Source organism: Bubalus bubalis, chromosome 12, assembly GCF_019923935.1.
Source record: "Bubalus bubalis isolate 160015118507 breed Murrah chromosome 12, NDDB_SH_1, whole genome shotgun sequence".
NCBI lineage: Eukaryota > Metazoa > Chordata > Mammalia > Artiodactyla > Bovidae > Bubalus > Bubalus bubalis.
In genome coordinates, this window is record NC_059168.1 from 102181649 (window position 1) to 102204137 (window position 22489).

The 22489-nt window shown below is 49.7% G+C and overlaps 1 protein-coding gene across 13 annotated transcripts in view; it reads right to left on the bottom strand.

Moving 5' to 3' along the window:
• Positions 1-556: 556 nt before the first annotated feature.
• AK8 (adenylate kinase 8) overlaps positions 557-22489 on the bottom strand; it is a 136559-nt gene continuing 114626 nt past the window's right edge. For 12 of the 13 annotated variants that reach the window (XM_044926495.2, XM_044926494.2, XM_044926493.2 and 9 more), the window contains 2 exons: positions 1994-2074; positions 557-894 (listed from right to left, as the gene is read on the bottom strand). In XM_044926495.2, coding sequence (XP_044782430.1) covers positions 657-894; positions 1994-2074 — 319 coding nt within the window. In that variant the 3' untranslated portion in view covers positions 557-656. Of the gene's footprint in view, positions 895-1993; positions 2075-10728; positions 11109-22489 lie in introns of those variants that run through there. The other variant, XM_044926492.2, reaches the window with a different exon arrangement.

The window sequence follows — 22489 nt, forward strand, 5'->3', positions numbered from 1 at the left end:
CTTCCAGCAAGTCTTAGAAGCAGCCGCGTGTGTCTAGAACTGCACTGACCCTGCAGCCGCTCGCCACATGCGGCCGTTCATACTTAAATTAGAGAAGCTTAAGAAAAATTGTAACAAACAGCTCTTCAGTGGCAATGGCCACGTTCCCTGTGCTCGACAGTCCCCTGGAGCTCACGGACGCTGTATTGGCTGCACATCGGTCATTCCAGAGAGTTCTACTGGGCAGGCTGCTCTGGAGACAGTGGCTTCGGTAGAACTACATGCACAGAGAGTGCAGCATGTGCTGGGCTTTATGTTAAGAGCTTTTCCTGTGTCATCTAGTTTCATCCCAAAGCAGCCCTGTGAGGCAGGGACTATTTTTACCCATTTTGGCTGCAAGAAATGAGGATCCAGCGACAACCCCAGGACGCACAGCGCATGGCTTCTGGAGCCACACTGCATCCCAGGTCTGACCTGGCCCGCCACGGTCAACCTGACTGCCTCCCCGGGCTGCACCCATCCTGCGTTCCCAGACCCCGAAACAAGGCCAGCTTCCGGCCACCTCCAGGACCCACGAGACTGTACCCAGCACTTTATTGGCTTGGCTGATCTTCCAGAGGGTTGGGGGTGAGGGGCTAACTCCATCTTCCTGAAGGATGCTCCCAGCTCAAAACCTGTCAGGGGACTTTCTTGGGTAGGCGATTAATGATCCCACTCTCAATGTATTCGAAGACCGTGTATGGGTCCTGGTCCCCGTTGAGGGTGATGGCGTCCCCGTAGAACTGCTCCAGCTCAGCAGAATTCCTGTAGAACAGATCCATTTTCAGCTTGATCTGCTCTTCCGAATCCTTTGGGTTCTGCAGGAGACGGGCCTGGACTTCCATGGTCGGAGGTGGCTTGTACATGAGGTGGTACCTGCGAGAGGCGGGGAAGCCGGTGAGCCCTGGTCCAGCTCAGAGGACAGGCGAGAAGGGACCCCTTCCCAGGAGAGAGGCTGGACCCCATGACCACCAGCAGCAGACATGTACTCTGCACCAGCCATTGGCTAGGCTGAGAGCCACAGAGAAACCCGCAGCATGGCCCCTTCCCAGGAGAGAAGGTCGCGGATCAGTAATACAACAGAAGATAGTAAAACACTAAGGGCCAAATTCCTCTTGTTCCTTCCTTCCTTTCTCCTTCCTTTTCTTCCTTCCAAACGATACTAGGTACCTGCCATGCACGCCTAGCACACAGCTGCTACTGACAACCCAGTGGCAGGTGAGACGTCGCCTCTGTGTTCATGGAGCTCGCGGTCAAATAGGGGATGGGACATGATAACACCAGGCATATGGAGACGCGAGGAAGTGCCCTGGTCCCTGGGGGAGAGGCCCCAGCAGCATGAAGGCTGTTTCACGTGACACGGGTCAGTGAGAGGACATCCCTCAGCACACGGTGACGGGAAAATCCTGGTGCTTCCTTCCTGCCCCTCCTCCTCTGTCCTGAGAAACGCGGCCTAGTTACCAAGAAACAGGGCCCTGGTTACTGGGAAGATGGGGGCTTCAACCTCTTTGCAATCGCGGGGACTGTAAACTGTGTTTCACCACCAACACAGCGATTGGACTCGGTCAGATGCAAGGGAAACCCCAGGATTTAGCCCCTATAGCCACGGGAGGGCTCAGAGGTGACACTGTTCCCAAGGGGACGCATCTGTTCGGCAGCCACGTCAGGAACACACTGCAGTGACATGCTGGGGTCAGAGCCAAGCCCGGGTCAGAGCAGGTGAGCAGTTTAACAGCTGTTGTACAGCCCGGACGTTCATTTTCTTGCTACTCTTCCAGGAAAAGAGGGTCGGCAGACAGTGTGGAGGAGCTGGCTGGGTGAACCCCCTTTCTAGAATCTTCTGTCAGTTGTCCCCAGCAGTATCCCTGGAGCAGCCCCGCCCTGACAACCATCAGCTAGATGGAGAGGAGGGTCCCCGGTGGGGCGTGGCCTCTGGAGCCCTCGGAGGGCCACCCACTGCGGGGCTGGCACAGACCTTTCTCCTGTGACGGGGTCGGTTCTTCTCAGGCTCAGCCGCTCAATGACAGAATCGAATGGCACGTTCAGGAAAAACACCCTGCAGGGAGAAGAGGCACCATGTCTGCTGGAGGGAACCGCAGGCTGGACTCGAGGCCAGGGTGGGCTTCAGAGCCTCAGTGGCCCTGACTCGGGGCTCGGGGCATCAGGCTCTGGCCAGTCACCAGGGAAAGATGCAGGTGGGGTCTCCCTGCTGTGGAAGCTCTCCACCTCCTGATTCAGAGACAGCTCCCAGCCACCATCGCTCCCGGGGCAGTGGTGGGGGGAGGCACCCCATGGGGGGGTGAGCTGTGGGGAGCGAATGCCCCATCCTTGGGGGAGACCAGTGAGTTCCCTGGAATTACACAGATGTGGGTTAGACTCTCACCTCCACATGGACCTTGTGTATGACCTCAGGCCACAAACACAGCCTCTCTGAGACTCAGTTTCCTTACCTGCAAAAGTGTGTGAGTTGCTCAGTCGTGTCCAACTCTTTGTCACCCCATGGAGTGTAGCCCTCCAGGCTCCTGTCCATGGGATTCTCCAGGCAAGAATGCTGGAGTAGGTTGCCATTTCCTTCTCCAGGGGATCTTTCCAAGCCAGGGATCAAACCCGGGTCTCCCGCACTGCAGGCGGATTCTTTACCATCTGAGCTAATAGTTGCTGGGCTTCCCTGATAGTTCAGTTGGTAAAGAATCCACCTGCCAATGCAGGAGACCCGGGTTTGATCCCTGGTTTGGAAAGATCCCCTGGAGAAGAGATAGACTACCCACTCCTATATTCTTGGGCTTTCCTGTGGCTCAGTTGGTAAAGAATTCACCTGCAATGCAGGAGACCTGGGTTTGATCCCTGGGTTGGGAAGATCCCCTGGAGAAGGGAAAGGCTACCCACTCCAGTATTCTGGCCTGGAGACGTTGGGCTCTCAATGAGTCTGCTAATGTTGAAGATGGGCTTCCCTGGTGGCTCAGTGGTAAAGAACCCACCAGCCAATGCAGGAGATGCAAGAGACACAGGTTTGATCCCTGGGTTGAGAAGATCCCCTGGAGAAGGAAATGGCAACCACTCCAGTATTCTTGCCTGGAGAACTCCATGGACAGAGGAGCCTGGCAGGCTGTAGTCCATGGGGAGGCAAAGAGTCGGACACAACTGAGCGACTAACACTTCACATGTGTCAACCCCAACCTCCAAGGAATCCCTCCCCTCATCTCCCCCTGGTAACCGTAAGATTGTTTCCTACATCTGTGATTCTGTGTCTGCTTTGTAAATAAGTTCATCTGTTCCACATTTTTAGATCCCACGTATAAGCAGTATCATATGGTGTTGATCATCTGGAAGCCTTTCTTTATACGAAACCTGAGGACAGATGTTCTCGGTCAGGGCTGAGTTTGCCCTGAGATGTTGGACAACGTATGGGGACATTTCTGGTTGTCACAACTGGGAAGGGGGCGCAACTGGCACCTAGCGGGTGGAGGCCAGGGCTACAGCTCAGCACCTCACTGCCCGCAGGACAGGCCCTGCCATGAAGAGCTACCCGGCCCCGGGGTCAGTCTCAAGACAAATGGGACAGGAGGGAGGCATGCGTGCCGGAGGCGGGGTGGGGGGTGGGGGAGGCCAAAAGACCACATGTTCTGGCTCCTGCCCACAGGTCTAATCCAGGCCCTGCCTTCTAGGGTCAAACCATCTCAGTTTTTTTTTTAATAAGTTCTGGAATATTCCGTCGCTCACTTTACTGTTTATTCATTGCTGTAATTCATACGTGCATTTATGGAGTGCCCTCTGTGTACTCAGAGCTTTCCCGCCTTCACTCTTGGGTGGGAGTCTTCAGCATGGATCCTCTGCCTTCCCCCAAGCTGGTGAAGAAAAGAAGGCCCTCCCCTCCCCCGGGAATTCACCAGATGTGCTGATGGGGCTGCCAAGAGGCCAAGCTTTGGTGGGTCCAATAGGGCCCTGGTCCCCAGGGGCCCCAGAGCAGCCTCTTGGGCCCAGGTGTCACCTCTAGGGCCAGATCAATGATCAGCCCCTGACCAGCATCCTGAGACCTTGGAAGCACTCACAGGAAACACACAGGAAGGAGAGGATGAATGGATGCATGGCACATCAGCCTGTTGTTGTCTGGCCACTCAGTCATGTCCAGCTCTTTTTTCAACCCCATGGACTGTAGCCCACCAGGCTTCCCCATCCATGGGATTCTCCAGGCAAGAATACTGGAGTGGGTTGCCATTTCCTTCTCCAGGGGATCTTCCCAACCCAGGGATTGAACCTGGGTCTCCTGCATTATAGGCAGACACTTTACTGCCTACAAAAAGTAAACCAAATGTGAGGCAAATACTCTCCGTTCAAGACGGGCACCTCCCACTCCCTTTCTTCTCTTTCCCTTGTTTCGCCCATGCTGTTTGCTGAGGCTCACATCTGCCCAGTTGCCAAGGAGCTGGTATCTGGTGAAAGCTGCAAGCTACCACCACACCAAGTGAGCTCATCCCGGGGAGGGGAGGCGGGAGGGGGCGGTGTGGCAGCAGCCATGGAAATCTTCTTCCCCGCATATGTTCTTGACAAAGATCTCCATTCCCAGGATAACAGCCACCAAATAAAACACGTAAAGTCGGGAGTGTCGGAGCACAGGGTGCACAGGCGTTTTCCATGTGCTTTCATCCCTTACGCTCCAAACATGCTGCTCCCCCTGCACCCCCAGAACTCACAAGGCCCAACAGCAACACCAAAACGCGGCTGTCACCACGGCTGGGGGCTGACGGTGTAGCTCTGGATGCCGATGCCACTAGAAAGGAAGCTAGTTTGGAAATCCGTGATAATAGATGCTGCTTCATAAACAGCCCCAACTGAAAGATTTCTAACCCAGCATATGAAGACCATTTGTCGTCATTCAAGGGAAAGCCTTGTGAAAGGCTGGCAAGATCAGAAGCGCACAGACACCCAACTGGTACTTGAAACACATCGTTGGGAAAAGCCTCGCTGCAGAGGAGCTGGGCTTCCAGAGGCTGGAAGCTTCTGATTAGCCAGGCTCATGCACCCTGATGTCAGAGCCAGGTGCTGGGGAGAGGAGCGGGGAGCCCACGCAGCTCTGTGGAGGTGTAGGGTCCTGTGTGGGCCCCCACCTGCTGCTTTGGGGTGTTACGCTGCTCATTTACAATAACAGCCAGGAAAGACAGAATGTGAAAGCAGAGAAGAGTCCAAGCAGGGTGCATTGGGCAGAGACACTCCTGGTCTACATGCCTGGATTCACCAGGGGCGGGAGCACCACCTGCTTCGGAGTTTGCAGAATTTCAGGGCTGCCTCAGGAGGGAGCTGGAAGGTGCATGCCTCTAATCCCCCGCTGCTCCAAGTGGGATCCCCAGACCAGCAGCAGCAGCAGCAGCAGCTGGGACTCAAGCCCCATGGCCCACCCACTGAACCGCAGACTAGTGCTGATAAGATCCACAGTGATCCGTGCGTACACTGCGGCTGGAGAAGGGCCGCTCTGATCCTGTGTTTTCCAGATTTGTCTGATGTTAAGGATCATCGGGAGGGCTTGTCTAAAATACAGATTCTGACCCTGAAACTGACACAGATTATAAACCAGCTACTGTTGTTGTTTTTTAGTCGCTCAGTCTTGTCTGACTCTTTGCAACCCCATGAACTGCAGCACGCCAGGCTTCCCTGTCCTTCACTATCTCCCAGAGTTTGCTCAAACTCATGTCCATTGAGTTGGATGGTTGCCATCCAACCATCTTATCCTATGTTGCCCCTTCTCCTCCTGCCCTCAATCTTTCCCAGTATCAGGGTCTTTCCCAATGATTTAATAAAAATTATAAAAAAAATAAATACAGGGTACCCCTCCCAGAGTTACCAAGCCAAAACTTCCAGGGGAGGGACTGGGAGACCTATATTTGTAAGTCAGCAGCTCAGGTGATTCTTATGCTTGGGCAGGTATGGGGAGCTTGGCTTTACCCTCAGTTCTTACTTTGGCCAAACCTTGGAAACATCAGGAGAATTCTGAGAATACTGAGACCTGGGCCCCAGCCCTCGAGATTCTGCTATAACTGGCTCGAGGTAAGGTCTGGGAATGGAGATTTTTAAAAACTCCCCAAGTGACTGTAGTATGTAGTCAATTCTTAGAGCCATAGCTTTGATCCAGTCTGCTCAGTGTACAAGACGGGGAAACTGAGCCCCAAAGAGGGGAGGACTCATAGGCTGTCACCCAGGACACTGACGTCAGATGCCCAATGACTGCTGGGCTCTCTTGACCCACTGTTGTTATGACTACAATGATATTCCACTTCACACCCATCAGGAAGGCTATTATCACTGGGACGACCCAGAGGGATGGAATGGGGAGGGAGGAGGGAGGAGGGTTCAGGATGGGGAACACATGTATACCTGTGGCGGATTCATTTTGATATTTGGCAAAACTAATACAGTTATGTAAAGTCTAAAAATAAAATAAAGTTAAAAAAAAAAACTAAAAAAAATAAAATTAAAAAAAAAAAAACATAAAACCAGCAAATAACAAGGGTTGGTTGATGAGGGTGCAGAGGAAGTGGAAGCCTTGTGCCTTGCCAGTAGGAATGTAAAATGGTCAATGTGTGATCAGCCTTTCCACTTCCGACATACACCCAAAACAAGGGAAAGCAGAGATTGAACAGATATTTGCACACCTAAGTTCATTGCAGCATTATTCACAAGAGCCAAAAGGCAAAAACCCAAATGTCCATCAGTAGATGACTGGATAAACAAAATGAGACATACACCCACAATGGACTATTAGACAGCCTTGGAAAGAAATGGAATCCTGACCGCTGCTACAGTATGGATGGGCCTTGAAGACGTTACACTAAGTGACAGAAGTCAGACACAAAAGGATACATACCGTATGATGCCACTTAAATGAAGTGTGTAGACTAGTCAAATTCATGAAGACAGAAGGCAGATGGTGGGCGCCAGCGGCTGGGAAGAAGGAGAAATCCCAGCTTGTTGTTTAGTGGAGATCGTTTCCGTTTGGGAAGGTGGAAAAGTTCTGGAGATGGATGGTGGTGATGCATTGCACAAGAACGTACTTAACACCATTCAAATGTACGCTGGATGGTTAAAACGGCAAATTTCATGTTATGTGTATTTTACCACAATAAAAAATAAGTGCTACAGGACTTTCCTGGTGGACCAGTGGCTAAGACTCTGTGCTCCCAAGGCAGGGTGCCCAGGTTCAGTCCCTGCTCAGGGAACTGGCCCCCACACGCCACAAAGAAAGATTGAAGATCCTGCATGCCAAAACTAGGACCTGGTGCAGCCATATAAATACAAATCAAGAAATACTTTAAAAAATAAGCACTATGGTGCAGTGTATAGATACTATGATGAAGGTGGGGGGAGGGGGGATTTCTGCCCTTAAAAAAAAAAACTTATCCTTTAATGAGGTTCTGAATATACATATGTATACAAACAAATGAATGGACTGAAAAATATGAACCAGGACTTCTCTGGTGGTCCAATGGTTGGGAATCTGCCTTCCAGTGCAGGGATGTGGGTTCAATCCCTGATCAGGGAACTAAGATTCCACGTGCTGTGTGCCACAACTACTGAGCCCATGTACCCTGAAGCCCACGTGGCGCAACTAGAGCAAGATCCTTCCTGCCACATGCAAGATCCAGTGCAGCCAAATAAATGGATTTAAAAAATGAACCATATGATAGTACTCAGTCCAGTTCAGTTCAGTCGCTCAGTCGTGTTCGACTCTTTGCGACCCCATGAATTGCAGCACGCCAGGCCTCCCAGTCTGTCACCAACTCCCGGAGTTCACTCAGACTCACGTCCATTGAGTCGGTGATGCCATCTAGCCATCTCATCCTCTGGCGTCCCCTTCTCCTCCTGCCCCCAATCCCTCCCAGCATCAGGGTCTTTTCCAATGAGTCAACTCTTCGCATGAGGTGGCCAAAGTACTGGAATTTCAGCTTTAGCATCAGTCCTTCCAAAGGACACCCAGGGCTGATAGTATTAACTCTACACTAACTAAAATGCCAATGCTATAAAAACTCAGAAAATAGAAAATAAGAGAACACAACTTGTTTTATCAGGCAGCATTTCCCTGATACCAGAAGCCAAAGACACTATAAGAAAATTATAGACCAATATTCCTCATGAATACAGAGGCAAAAAATACTCAATAAAATATTAGCAAATTGAATCTAGCAACACATAAAAAAGAATACTACATTACGACTAAATGAGGTTTAGCGTAGTAATGAAAATCTGGTTCAATATTCAAAAATCAGTCAGTATAAGCTTCCCTGGTGGCTCAGATGGTAAAGAATCTGCCAGCAATGCAGGAGACCTGCATTGCAAAGGTCCCCTGGAGTATAAAATGGCAATCCACTCTGGTATTCTTGGCTGGAGAATTCCATGGAGAGAGGAGGCTGGTGGGCTACAATCCATGGAGTTGCAAAGAGCTGGACACGACTGAGCAACTAACACATAACTATATTATGAGACTAAAGAAGAAAACTATATAATCATCTCAATAGATGTAGAAAAGCAATTTACAGAGTTTTATGTCACTTCCTGGTAAATATTCTAAGCAAACTATAAATAGAAGGAAATTTCCTCTTCAATCTAATAAAGGGTATTTACCAAAAAATTACAGCTAACATCATATGTTATGGTGAAAGACTGAGTGCTTTTCTCTTAAGATTGGGAAGAAGGCAGAATGTCCATTTTCATGAATTCTATTCAACATCTTACTGGAAGTCCTGGAGAGTGTAATAAGACAAGAAAAAGGAATAGCAAGCATACAAATTGAAAAGGAAGAAATAAAACTGTTATTTGCAGATGACAGGATCATCTAATTAGAGCCCTAAAGAATCTTCAAAAAGGCTACTACAATTAATAAGTGGGTTTAGTGAATACACAGGATACAAAATCAATAAAGAAAAAGTAAAACAATTTTTCAAGATACTAGCAATAGACAGTTGGAAATTAAAATTTTAAAGTACCATTTACAATACTTAGATGTAAAGCTAACAAAATACGTATAAGATTTGTATGGTGAAAATTATGAAACACTGATGAAAGATACCAAAGACTTAAATACGTATCGGGAGCTATACCATGTTCATGGACTCAGAGACTCAATATGGTTAAAATGTCAGTCCTAACAGATCTACAGATTCAATACAATCCTAATCAAAATTCCAAGAAGGTGTTTTGAAGATTCCACACAAGTCAATTTTATATGGAACATGTTTATGAAAAAGAATTAGGATCACTTAAAAAATGTTGAAAAAGAAGAACCAATTGATTTCAAGGCTTACCATGAAGCTGCAGTAGTACAGACAGCGTGAATGTTGGCAAAAGGCTAGACAGATGGATTAAAAAGACAGAACAAGAGTCTGGAAATGGATTCATACAAATATGACCTTTTCAACAAAGGTACCAACACAATTCAAAGGAGAAAGATCTTTTTTCACCCAACGGTGCTGGAATAATTAGACATTCATATGCAAATAATGATAATAATCTTGGCCCACACCTCACGCCATCTACAAAAATTATTTCAAAATAAATCATGGATAAAATATAAACCTAAAACTATTAAACTTCTAGAAGAAAATCTGTGACCTTGGGTTAAACATTTCCTACATATGACACCAAAATCATGACCCATAGATTTTTAAATTAATAAATTAGATTTTATTAAAAGCCCAACAATTGAAAGCTTCTGCTCTTCAAAAAACATTACAGAAATGAAAAGAGATATCATAGACCAGGAGAAAATATTTGTGAAACCTATACCTGATAAGGGATTGGATTTGCATCGAGAATACATAAAAATGTGAATTATATATACAACTAATAACATACAGGAGAAGGCACAAATAGATCCCTTAGTAACCTCCGTTTCCAAATTTGATATTCAAATTGGGAAAATCTGTCCAGGAAAACCATTTCTTGAAACAGGCTCCAACGCCTCCTCCTTCTCCAGTGTCTTCAACGCCCAGAGGGTGCGCTGAGCCGTCTGGAAGGCAGCAGTACTGTCTGCACTTTAAACCAGGACTCGGCCCTGCCACTCAGAGCCCTCCTGTGTGGCTGCAGCGCAGGCAACGGCAGCTCTCGGGCTCCGGAATAATCGAGGGGTCTTATCTCAAAGGGAACTTTGCAATGATTGCCAGTGAAACAGAGAAGAGAGAGAAGGGAGAGAAAAAAGGCAAAGTGACACGAGACACTAGAGTGGTCTGTTCATCTTTAGTTTGTGCCCTGACACATCAGAGAGCGGAGGCAACGTCCAAGCCGTCGCAAAACAATTCTCATATGACAGTGAGCTGTGGGGCCATCAGGTAACAGAACGCAGGCGTAACCATCATTGTGGGCTCACCGGGACAAGGCCTCCCCCAGGCCAGGGTCAGGGACAGGCAGCGCATGTCTAGAGGTGGCTGCGTTTGGGGATGGCAGCGTGGGAAGTGTACGCTCTCGGAGGATGCTCGTGGGAGTGAAAGCTGGACGTAGCCGAGAACAGCATGAAGAAAGACAACGTGGCAGAGAGTGGTTAGAGAGGGCAGCAAATTGTGCACAGGCTATCAGAAACCAAAAGACAAGCAAGGGGACTTCCCTGGTGGTCCAGTGGTTAGGAATCTGCCCTGCGAAGCAGGGGTTGTGGGTTCCACTAAGGATCCCACTTAGTGGATCCAGGGATCCACTAAGATCCCACGTGCTATGGGGCACCAAAGCCCACATGCCACAGTGAAAGATACCACGTGCTGCAACGAAGGTCTGATGCAGCCAAATAAATAAATGAAAATAGTGTTTAAAAACTGGATTTAGAACAATAAGAACTGGGCCAGCTGCAGAAGGATCCCCACTTCTGAGTACCCTGGGGTGAGTTGTCTGAAGACAAGGCGCTGAGTCGTCAGGTCTGTGCTATGCCCTCATGCAGGGAAGAGGTGAGGACCGAATAAACGTGCAGCGAATGAGCGGATTCGCACGGGAGGGAGCCGGCTGTGATGCCGTGGAAGGCTGGATTCCATCTCATGGGGACGGGCACCATCAGCTTGATGGGATCGGTCCCTGGCCCTCCTGGCCACGGGTGCAGGCTGCAGATTGCGATCACGACCGTCCTGAAATACGGTGCACAGGAGAATGTGACGCTGCACGGAGTCTGGATGCAAGGCCGCCCTGGAGACCGGAGAAGGCCCTGGCCAGAGTTTAATTTTTTCACTATGCTTAAGTTTTACTCTGACAAGAGAACAATTTGAAAACAAAAGGCCAGACATCTCAACCTCGTTTTAAACCCCCACGCACCATGCCTCCTGCCCTTTGGTAGCAGCTGTAGTGTCCCCTCCCTGCTCCTTTAAAAAAAAAAAATGAGACTCCTGCTGGCCATTTCTTGTTTAAAACTGTTCATAATTGATAGCGGCAGATCTACCCTGCCCGTGTCTAAAATCTCTCCAGGGGCAGGGAGAACAGTCTCCATGACTGTCATTAACTGGGAAATTAGCGAGCACGCCTGGCGGTACAGCACACGCCATGCAAAAATGCAGCAGTCTGGTGCAAGGAGAGTGACCCCAGGGTCAGATTCCTGCATAATCGGCCTCCATTCGAGAGTCCTCTAAAAATGCCTGCCTCCATCACCACTGGGAAGAAAGAGAATAATTCCTCTGCACGTGGCCACCCAGACACTTTCTGGACGGTCATGAACCGCATGTCGTTGGAAGCCAGAAAGTTTTGCAAACTTTTCCCAAAGAGAAAGGCAAATGAGTTTCAGGCTGAAAATGACAGTAGATACGTGGAAAGCAAGCCAGAGCCTCACTCCAAGACTAGCCAGCCTGTGCCCAGCCAGGGTGCCATCTATACCAATGGCTCTCAGCCTGCATGTGTGTGGACACCAGGACTCTGAAAATTCCGGCTTTGCTCAGATCCATGCAGGCCCAGTGTCCAAACTCCCTCCAACACTGCCCCACATTGCTCGTGCCCACTCATGCTCAGCAAGTCAGCCATCACTACGGGGTACTCAGCTGGGTGGAGCCACAGCGGCTCTCAGGGGCCACTGGTCACCCACACTCTTCACTGCCTTTCCCTTGGTCGTCCTTCAGCTCCGGGTCTGTGTCTGAGGGGCCTGGCTCACCACCCAGCTGGGCTCCTCCTCTGTGAGAGGCTCCTGCGCGTTCCTAGAGACCCGTCATCCCTGGCCGCTGGCCGGGAGCCATGCTGCTCCTTCCACCTGTGCTCAGAGTAGGCGAGAGTGCTCAGGTGCTCAGAGTGCCTGCAGCCACTGCTGGCTGCCTCGGGGTCCCCTCTGACGATGGGAATACTGATCAACTACTGATCAGCTGATCAACAGCTGGTCAACCACTAAGTACGCCGGTGTGGACCCCAGTTCAGTCCCAGAAGAACATCGGGGCTGGTGAACATTCAGGGCCCCGTGGTGTGGCTGACACCGGATGCTCCAGCAGACCCCTCTTTGAGAAAGAATTTGTGTGTCAGCTGTAAGGAGTGAGGTCAGCTGACCTCTTCCAGCTGTAAATACCTTGCAAGACTTGAGCCCCGTGTTCTTTTTTTCTTTAAACATGATTACTGAGATATAATGTGGGGCTTCCCACGTGGCATTAGTGGTAAAGAACCTGCCTGCCAATGCAGGAGATGTAAGAGACGTGGGTTTGATCCCTGGGTTGGGAAGATCTCCTGGAGGAGGGCATGGCAACCCACTCCAGTATTCTTGCCTGGAGAATCCATGTAGAGAAGAGCCTGGTGGGCCACCGTCCATAGGGTCACAGAGTTGGACACGACTGAAGTGACTTAAGGGGCCCCCCTGTGGCTCAGAGGTTAAAGCGTCTGCCCCCAGTGCGGGAGACCCGGGTTCGATCCCTGGGTCAAGTGACTTAGCATGCACACATGAACTAAGATTCAATTCACCCCTCAGAAGTATACAACATAATCCTTTTTAGTGTCTTGTATTTACAAAGAGGGCAACCACTGACACAGTATAAGTTTGGGGGACTTTCATCATGCCCAGAGGAAACACTGTACCCGTGAACAGGCCCTCCCCACCCTCCAGCTCCCAGTCCCTGGTGACTGCTTGTCTGGTTTTTGTCTCTGTGTATGTGCTCCATCTGGACACATACTACAAACGGAATCATATGATGCATGGCCCTTCCAGTCTCCAATTAGGAAAATGAAAAAAAAAAAAAAAAGAGGAACTTACAAGGTTATTTTAAAGGTTAAACATACGGCATATCAAGTGCTTAAACACATAATAATAACAGACTATCCACATGCCCCTACATGCCAGGCATCTTTCATTCAGCCTGTGTTTTCAAGATTTGTCCCTATAGTAGCATGTGTCAGAACTTCATCCCCTTTTATGGCCAAATGGTGTTCCGTGGTATGGCTGGATGAGATTTTGTTTATTCATTCACCAACTGATGGACATTTTTAACCCAAGCTTTTGAGCAAGGTCACAGTCCTCTGGGGGTGGCCCGTGGCCAGTGAGTGAGCACAGAGGGGTACCAGGGCCTGCCCAATGCAGCCCTCCCCTGCAAGGAGCCCCCACGGAATCGAGGAGGCTGGGTCAGCCTGCTTCCTCCAGCTTCGGTCCCTTTGCCCAGCTCAGCTGTTATCTGCTCACTGAGCTTTCCCACCCCACGGCTGTCTTAGCCTCTGCTTCCGGGGGGAACTCCACCTGAGACAGGTACCCTGAAAGTCATCAAGGGCCTCAAAGCATTCAGTCCCACTGAAGTGAATGCAACCTCCTGTGTGCAAGCCTGTCCTCCGCCAGGCTGTCAGGCTCGGACATGAGTTCCGAGGTCAGAAAGACTTGGGTTCAAGCTCCAGTGCCACCTGCCGGCTCGCTGTGGGAGCCATCCTACCATCCGAGTCTCCACACACAAGGATTAAAAAACAAAAGTACCTCACAGGGTTAAGGATTAAATATGAAAATTCATACCAATTGCTTACTGTGATAATAAGACTGGACACCCATGGGGCCTACATGGCAGGCAGTCTTCTAAGACTTGACCTACCTTAGGTCAAAGCTCCTCATCATGACCTTACAAGGGGATTATCATGTCCTTACAAGGGGATTATCATCATGTCCTTACAAGGGGATTATCATCATGTCCTTACAAGGGGATTATCATCATGTCCTTACAAGGGGATTATCATCATGTCCTTTACAGCAGGTGAAGAAAACCCGAGAGACAGAGAGGGTTAACCTGTCGAAGTGTCCCAGCTAGAAGCTGGCCATGATGGCTAACTCAGTGTGTCCACTTGAATGGGCCCACAGGGTATCCAGATATTTGGTCAAATATTTTTCTGGGTGTGTCTGTGAGAGTGTCTCTCATCATTTAAATCAGTGGAATACAGGAGAATTTAATACAGTATTATAAATCATCTGTACTCCAATAAAATAATTTTTTAGAAAAATTAGTGGAATGAATGGAGCAGATTGCTCTCCCTAGTGTGGGTGGGCCTCACTCAATCAGTTGAAGGTCTAAATAGAACAAAAGGGCTGACCCGCTCCTGAATAACAGAAAATCCCTCATGTCTGCTTGCCTTTGATCAAGGACACTGACTTTTTCCTGCCTTCAGATCTAGTGGGGTGGGGATGGGATGGACACTGCTTTTGTACCCTCATCCTAAAGTCTCACTGGACCCCACTTCAGCCTTCCTGCCTCCTGGCTCTTCCTGAAGCTCCTGCTTGTGGACTTAACCCCCAGATCTTGCGACTGGTCAGTCTCCATAATCACATGAGCCAAAATTCCTTATAAAGAATCTTTTTCTCCCAATATAATGCACATTGATTGTTCCTATTTCTCTGGAGAACTTCACCTAACACAGTCATGGAGCCAGGTTGCAAACCCAGGCAGCCAGCCACAGTATCATGCAGCTGAGCACAGCACCCCATCATGAATCTGCTGAAAGATGGAGGAAGGAAGGAAGGGAGGAGGGATGCGGGAGGGAGGAAGGGGGGCCTTGGTATCCACCACTCAGCACAAACCCCAAACTCTGAACACGTGTCTAGGTTTTAGCCCTCTGGGCTGTGCTGCAGAGTCAGTTGGAGTCAGAGCCACCTTCCTCCACTCTAAGTGGAGGCTGGGAGGGACTTGAGGCAGGAGATGGGGCAGGTGCTCTTCCAGGGAGGCCTCCATCACATGCCTCCCTCTTGGCACCCTGCTACTGGGCAGACCTCCCCTGGACACTGCTCTAGGAGCAGGAATTTGCTCCAAGGACAGAGAGAAGAGTGTACAAGATCTGGACCCCTGGGCCACCTGGGAAAGTGCATCCCCTTGTCACAGGTCCCCTGAGACAGGGAGCCGAGGGAGAGTGAGGAGAGCTAATTTCGAGGTTTCCTTTCTCAAAGCCAGTTTCCCTCAGTGACAGATGGTGCGGGAAGACCTGCCCCGTGAAGAGCCACATAAGCATCTCCCAGCCGCCATCAGAATCTCCACTCTTGATTTTTCCACCAGATATTTTTTAATAAGGTGCTGCAGAAAACCTTTGGCTTTAACCCTTTCCACAGCTGGAAGTTTCCTCCACGAATCTCTCTAGCCAAAAGCATTTTACTTCTCGGCTTCAATTTTAACCCTTTGCCGCACATGAATCTCCAGCATCACCATCATTATCATCACTGCAAACCGTTGTATAATTTCTACATGCCAGGCACCTGCACTAATAAGCTCACTGCATGGGTGTCTTGTCCTATTTAGTCCAAGTGAGGTCCTGTGATCCTGCCCATCTCCAGGATGAAAAAACTCAGGCTCCCAAGACGTGAAGCGGTGCCTCCAGACTGGGGTCTGGGCCTGGCTGACTCTAGGTCGCTCTTTCTTTCATGATCTTCCTACGTGTAAAATAATATCACTTGTTCCTTGCGGTTGTTAGAACATTCCTGAAGCCTCTGGTGAGAAGCAGAAAATGGAAAAGGAGCCCTGAAGGGATTTGGGAGGGGTGCAAATAGGGTGAGGTCCACACTGTCTTTGTGCACCCCCAGCCTCAAGATTCACTGGACCCCACCTCAGACTCCCTTGGGCCAAATCTACCACCTCACCTGTGTCCTCCACCACCTGACGGGCACCAGCTGCCTTGGGCTGGGAGCCCCCTCCTCTGTCTGTCTCCCTGGGGACGCCATGCACAGCTGCAGGCATCGGCAGGGTTAAAGATAAATAAAGTGGATTCCAAAAGATCCTTCATCCCCAGTCACAGCTGTCTTGCCTGAGGAATCCGCCACTGTGTTTGTTAAACCCACACTTTAATTACTCCAAAATTATGTTAAATCCTTGCATAAATATTGCAGTGAAGAATTTCATTACAGCAAGTTGGGCTGCCGCCAGAGCTCTCAGTTAAAAGTAAGGGGAGAACAGACACACGCAGAAAAGATAGATATTTTTTCCAGATAAAAAGGCAGGGAGGTCATCCTTTGTCAGATCACCCAGGTGTCAAAGAGAAACAGACTCTCCCATTTCACCGACGGAAGAGGGGAAGATCCCTTCCGCCCTTCAATCTAATAGCTTTTACTTCTCCACAAAACTAAAATTGGATTAAATATTAATAACCAGCAGTATTAGGGGGGAAAAGCCCATCAAGAGAACCCCAATATGTTTATAGTGTCCCCGAGAAACTGGGAAAATTCACAATCAAGTGTGTAAATGTTCTAAAAAAGGGTCCTGAATATTTTATGAATATTTGTCATAAAACAGAAATAATAACCACTGTGCAGAGCTATTAGAATTAATATTTATGCTGCCCGCCATGAAATATTCATGGGGACAGAGAAAGGGGGGCCCGTAAGACAAGAATTAATTTACATTGGGCTCGGTTTACCCGCTGGCTTGATGTTTAAAGACGGTTGACAAGCCTCCGGATGAATCCGCCAGTCACTTCCCGCAGCCGGTGCGGTAGAGCGGGTGGGGGACGGGTTTCTGACAGCCCTTAAAAAACCTAAATGGCCCCCCACCTTTTTTTCCTTCTTCCGTTGCCCAAGGCACTCTGTTCTGCCACCGTTCATCCGATCTCCCCTTCCATCTGCTGAAATTAACGAATTAATGAGCGCGATCCACTTTACAGTGGGGCCCTATGAATGTTTACAGGCGATTAAATTATAATGCGGGGCGGCTGTATAATTCATGAACCAATTAAAGGAAGTGTTAGTTGATTTGATGGGATGAGGACGTACAAAATGGATTTAACTAATGGGGAACCACGGGCTGCCGAGGGCCGGCTCCCTCTCTCGGATTACGCGGCTAATTGCCGCGCTTTATGGGGCTGTCACCGATAGCCATGCATATTTCATTGTTCTCAAATACTTCGATTGAGCGCGGCCGTGTCGCGGCTGTAATGTGGAGAGGCCGGGCCAAACTTGGCTGTAGTTACAGCGCCTGGGCTGCGGCCGAGGCCAGAAACACGAGCTGGGGGCGTCGGGTGTCCCCTGCCATTAGGTGATTAAAAGGGCTCAGTGTGCGGTTGCCTTTTGCTGTCCTGATGGTTCTGCTGCTGGCTCCATGGCGTGGCCGCGCTGGGGTGCTGACCCGCTTTTCTGGGGCGCGGGGGAAGAGGACGTCTGCCGCCCCTGTACTGCTCCCAGCACGACTGCGTCCAGAGTGCCGGGGCCCCAGGGCAGCTCACCAGGGACACCTCCCAAGCTCAGGGTTTCCTCCAGGCCCGACCTTGTGTATCCGCACAAGGTGGCTGCTTCAGGCTTCGTTATTCACACTTAAGGGCAAACTGAACTACCCCTTGCTCTGTAAGCATAGGTTGCAAGCAGACAGTTTAGGCTGAGTTAAGTTACTTTCTGTAAGCGAACTCGAAGCTCTGCCATCAGCTCACAGAGAATACAAGATTACCCCTGATGCTCAGGAAGTGAGAACTCGAATCCACGGTTCTGGGGCTGAAGGGAGAGGGAGGGAATGTGGGCTGACAGGGTGCCTGGTTCTGAGAGATGCCCCCTTCGTGCCAGCAAATCGCGTTCACTCTTTGCAGCCTGGGACAAGCATCCCCCAGCACATCCCGCATCTTCAGAGGCCTGCCTCCATGGTCTGCTGGTCTCAGTAACCTGGCCCCCTGGCGGGCTTCTGAAATGGCTCTGCTCTCTCCCCTGGCTTCTCAGTCTGGAATTCACGTGAACTAAACACACCTGCACAAATGAACCCCCCAACATAAAACAACTTAAAAACCCTGGGGTTCATCTCTTCAATCTCCCAGTGCACACCTAAGAAAGCAATGCCCATGGAGGGGTTTTGCTCCCACTTTGGCACCCAGAGCTGGGAGGAGAGACTGGCCGGTGGCCAGAAGCAGCATTCATTCCCAGATCAGTGCTCACAGTCTCTCTCTGCACTCAAGAGCTTGGTGATCCTGGATAAGCCTCAGGCTCTCCAGACCACCATGGAGATGGGAGGCGGGCATGGAGAAGAGACACATCCGTGAGCTGAGGGTCGGGTCTAACGTGTTTTTAGGCGATATTATTATCGTGTGATATTAGAGATTCCAACCTGTGCAGGTGGAGTCCAAACTCACCACTTTTTTCCCCTACAATGCGCATCATGGTCAGGGTTGGCCTCCACCCCTACAACTGCACATGGATGCTCTGTTGTGAAATGAAGTGACTGCTGGTCTACCAGAAGGCCTAGGGAGTCAGCAGCCTCTTCTGTTACCAATGCAGGGCATCTCTTTGACTAGATCTAAGCAGAAAGCTTGCAGAACCAGGGACTGCTGGTGAGAGGGGCACCCAAACAGCTGCCACTTCAAGGACAGAAGAAAGCCAAAGACAGGCTAACAGAAAGTAAGTTAACTTGGCCTACCCTGCCTCCCTGCAACCTACACTTAAAGAGCAATGGGTAATCCAGGTGGATCGAAAGCATTCTGGTTTCAAAACCAAAGTATCACTTACCAAGTGCTTGCCACAGGCAACCAACTGTCCTACGTATTTACAAACAAGACCTTCTATCATCTTGCAATTCTCAGTGCACAAATGGGGAAACTGAGGCCCAAGGGAACCAACCATCCTGGTTCAGGAATGTCTTCCAAGCAAACATTTGCACAAGTGCACAGTCACATGGGCGAGATGTCCTGTTGCTGAATTATCAGTAAGAGCCCAGAACAGGACACAACATAAATGTCCATAAATAGAGGAGGGCTTAAACTGTGGCATCCCCATGTTCTGCAGCTTTTAAAGAAATACGGTGGATCTCAGGTGTAGACACTGGCAAGGAGGCCAAGACTCTCAAGTAAAACAAAAAGACACATAATTACATGTATTTACTTTTAACAAAAGAAGTAAATCTGGAAGGATGTACTTTGGATTTTGGGGGGAGAGATTTCAAAAAGTTTTATTTATAGCTATCTGATTTTTTGAATAATGAGAATGTATTATTTATGCAATTAGGAAAAACACTCATTATACAATCACATGTATGCATGCACACTCAGCTGCTCAGTCATGTCCAGTTCTTTGTGACCCCATGGACTGTAGCCGACCAGACCAGGCTCCTCTGTCCATGAGATTCTCCAGGCAAGAATACTGGAGTGGGTTGCCATTTCTTTCTCAATACAATCACAAGAAAAAGCTAATTTTTAAAAGGAAAATCACTGATTCTTAGCTAAAGGACCAGCATACTGGTGCTAACACAAATGAGTGGATCAGACTTTCTTGTGCAGATCATACCATGCACAGAATTATAGTTTAATGGGTCTGGGCACCAGCCCGAAACCCTGACATCATCATGGATGGAGTCAGCCCTTCATTTCACAAGGGCAGGCAGACCGGAGACAGGAAACCCCAGATGGTGGCCACCAAGAGTCCCAAACCTTAAGATAAATCTGTACCTAGACCACACTGCTCACCTAGCCTCCCATGTGCCCAGGTGTAAGAGGGGCCAGGTGAGAAAGTGTAAATAGCTCAGTGCAAACCAATGCCTCTGTTTTAGGAAAGTCAACTTATGTTCATTCATTCAACAAATATTGACCCAGTTCCTCCTGTGTGCTAGTCACAGACTGTCCCAGGTACAATGGACCTAACAGTGAATGAGCCAGCACCTTCCTGCCCTCACAAAGCTTCCAAGGTACGTTTATATACATACAAATAAAGACTTCCTCTTCTTGGCACTTGGGGTTTATCCTCCTATTAAAAGATTAAAAGATGTAATATGAAAAGACCCGCTGGCAACCAACGAAGAGGTGAAACGCATAAGGCATTTGATAAATACGGTTTGGGCAAGGCAGATGAAGCACATCCTGAAGTCTTAAGTGAATAATTTTCAATGAAATGGCTGTTAACTGACTAATATCTACAAAGTTTGTTATGGGATAGGCATGCCACAGATGTAAAGTTATGTTATGGAATCGCTCCCTGTACAAAGGGCTCGCCCAGTGGCTCCGCAGGTAAAGAATCCACCTGCCAATGCAGGAGACACAAGAGATGCAGGCTTGATCCCTGGGTTGGGAAGATCCCCCGGAGAAGGAAATGGCTACCCACTCCAGTATTCTTGCCTGGGAAATATCCCACGGACAGAGGAGCCTGGGGGGCTATAGTCAACGGGGTTGCGAAACAGTCAGACATGACTTAGTGACTGAACAACAACAACAACCACGTACAAAGGAGGCACAACTGTGATGCCCCACTCGATGGGTATAGGAACTGGGGCTCAACGCAGGGAGCAAAACTTCCCAAGGTCACATCCTTAGTAATAGCAGCCTTTTGGGGTTCAGGTTAGTCCGACAGCCCAGGTTGAGCTGTAACTGTTGGACCACACTGCCTCTCTGGACGCTCTTGTGCAGAGTACCCTGTAAACAGCCCTGGCTCCTCTGGTGCCCCGTGCCTGCCATCACGCTGAGGATGTGCAGACACTTCACAGCACGCCTGGGATGGAGGTGCCAGCATCAGCCTCATGGCACAGACGAGGCCCCCACTCCATCGCCTTCTGGGGCATCTTCATCACATTCAGGGGAGACCTGCACCCCCCGAATGAACAGAAGGAACGTGTCCTCATGCTGAGCTCAGCTTCGGGTTGTCAGCGGCTCACAGGCCCCACCCCTCCACTGCCCCGCCCTTCCACTGCTCCGCCACATGGCTAAGCCCCCTCCAGTTCCCCTGGGCAGCCACTCCTCTGCCTCTGCCAGCTTCACTTCCCAAAGAAGAGGCCTCAGAGACCCAAAGGGAGACGCACCTCCACGGCATTTCCGGCACAATTCAAAGGACTTTCCAGAATGTTCCAGCTCTGAGAGATTTCCCCCTCTGAGCTTCCATTCCTGGAGAGCCACTTTCTCTTTCTTCTCAAATGTCTAAATATGACAGAGAGCTCTTACTTGTGGGCTAGAAAGACACAGATTCTAGGAAGTCAAATCAACCCCACCTGGAGGATCCGGTCACAACTCAGACTGCCCCTCTCCTGGGAGCAGCCTCCAGGAGGGGCACCCCTCCCGAAATCTGCACCCAACTTCCGGGTGCATCCAGAGACAGTGACGAATGGAAGCCGGGTAGAACCTGAACCCTGGACTTCAGTGATGGCAACTGGGAGAAAACCTGGGTTTGGGAATAAAGGACACCTTGGCACTTGGTGTTGGCTTGCTCCAAACCCAGCCCCGAGGCTTGGCGGTGCCCAGAGAGGATGCCCCTAAACGCCTTCCGAGAAGAAACCCAGGGTTAAACTGTTTATCTGGTGACACTCCTGGGTTAAACTTATTAAGTGAAACTACCTATGAGGTGAAACCCAAGTCTCTAGATAAGGCTTTTCCACGTCCTTGGCTGCAGACACAGGTCTGCAACTTAAAACTTCTGGGTTTCGATAGTCGCCTGTGAATTAAATCTATTATTCGAGTCCAGAAGCCTACAGGCTTTAGAGTACTCTATCTCAAGGGCATCTCCCTGCCTGTGTCTGCGATGGGCACGGCTGCTCTCAAAAGCCATCAACAGGGGGCTGGGAGAGTGTCTGTGAATGGGGATTCACCACATTAGATCCAGGAAAAAAGGGTTTGATACAATGTGTTTAAAGCCCTGTGTTTGTAGCCTATCCGGAAAATGTTAGAATATACACACTGTATCAAAATGTTAAGGGTGATGGTGATCTCTGGGTGTTGGAAATGACTTGACTTAGCTACAGTTTCCCAGCCATGCTACAACAAATGGATTCCCTATATAATAAAATGTTTGAAATATACAGACAAGAGCCCCAGGCCCCCAGGCTCAGGGTCCCTGAGTGGCTCCCAGGGCCTGCCCTGGCCTCGCCTGGCTTAGGAAGGGGCTGGATTGGCTTTCAGGCTTGTCCTGCGCTTTCACAGCCTCCCTGCTGTCTCCCACTCCCATCCCCACCCGCAGTTGATCCTGCCTGGCTTCCTCCTGCCTGCTCCCCTCACCACCCGCCCCATCTGGATGGCTCTTTTCCCCTCTCCCCACAGCTGGCTCCTTCTTTTCATTCAAGCCTTAGCTTAAATGAACTGAACGCTGCCCCCCAGCATCTGCAACCCCACCCCCCCCACCCTCCCTGGCCACCATCACTCCCGGAGTGACATCTTA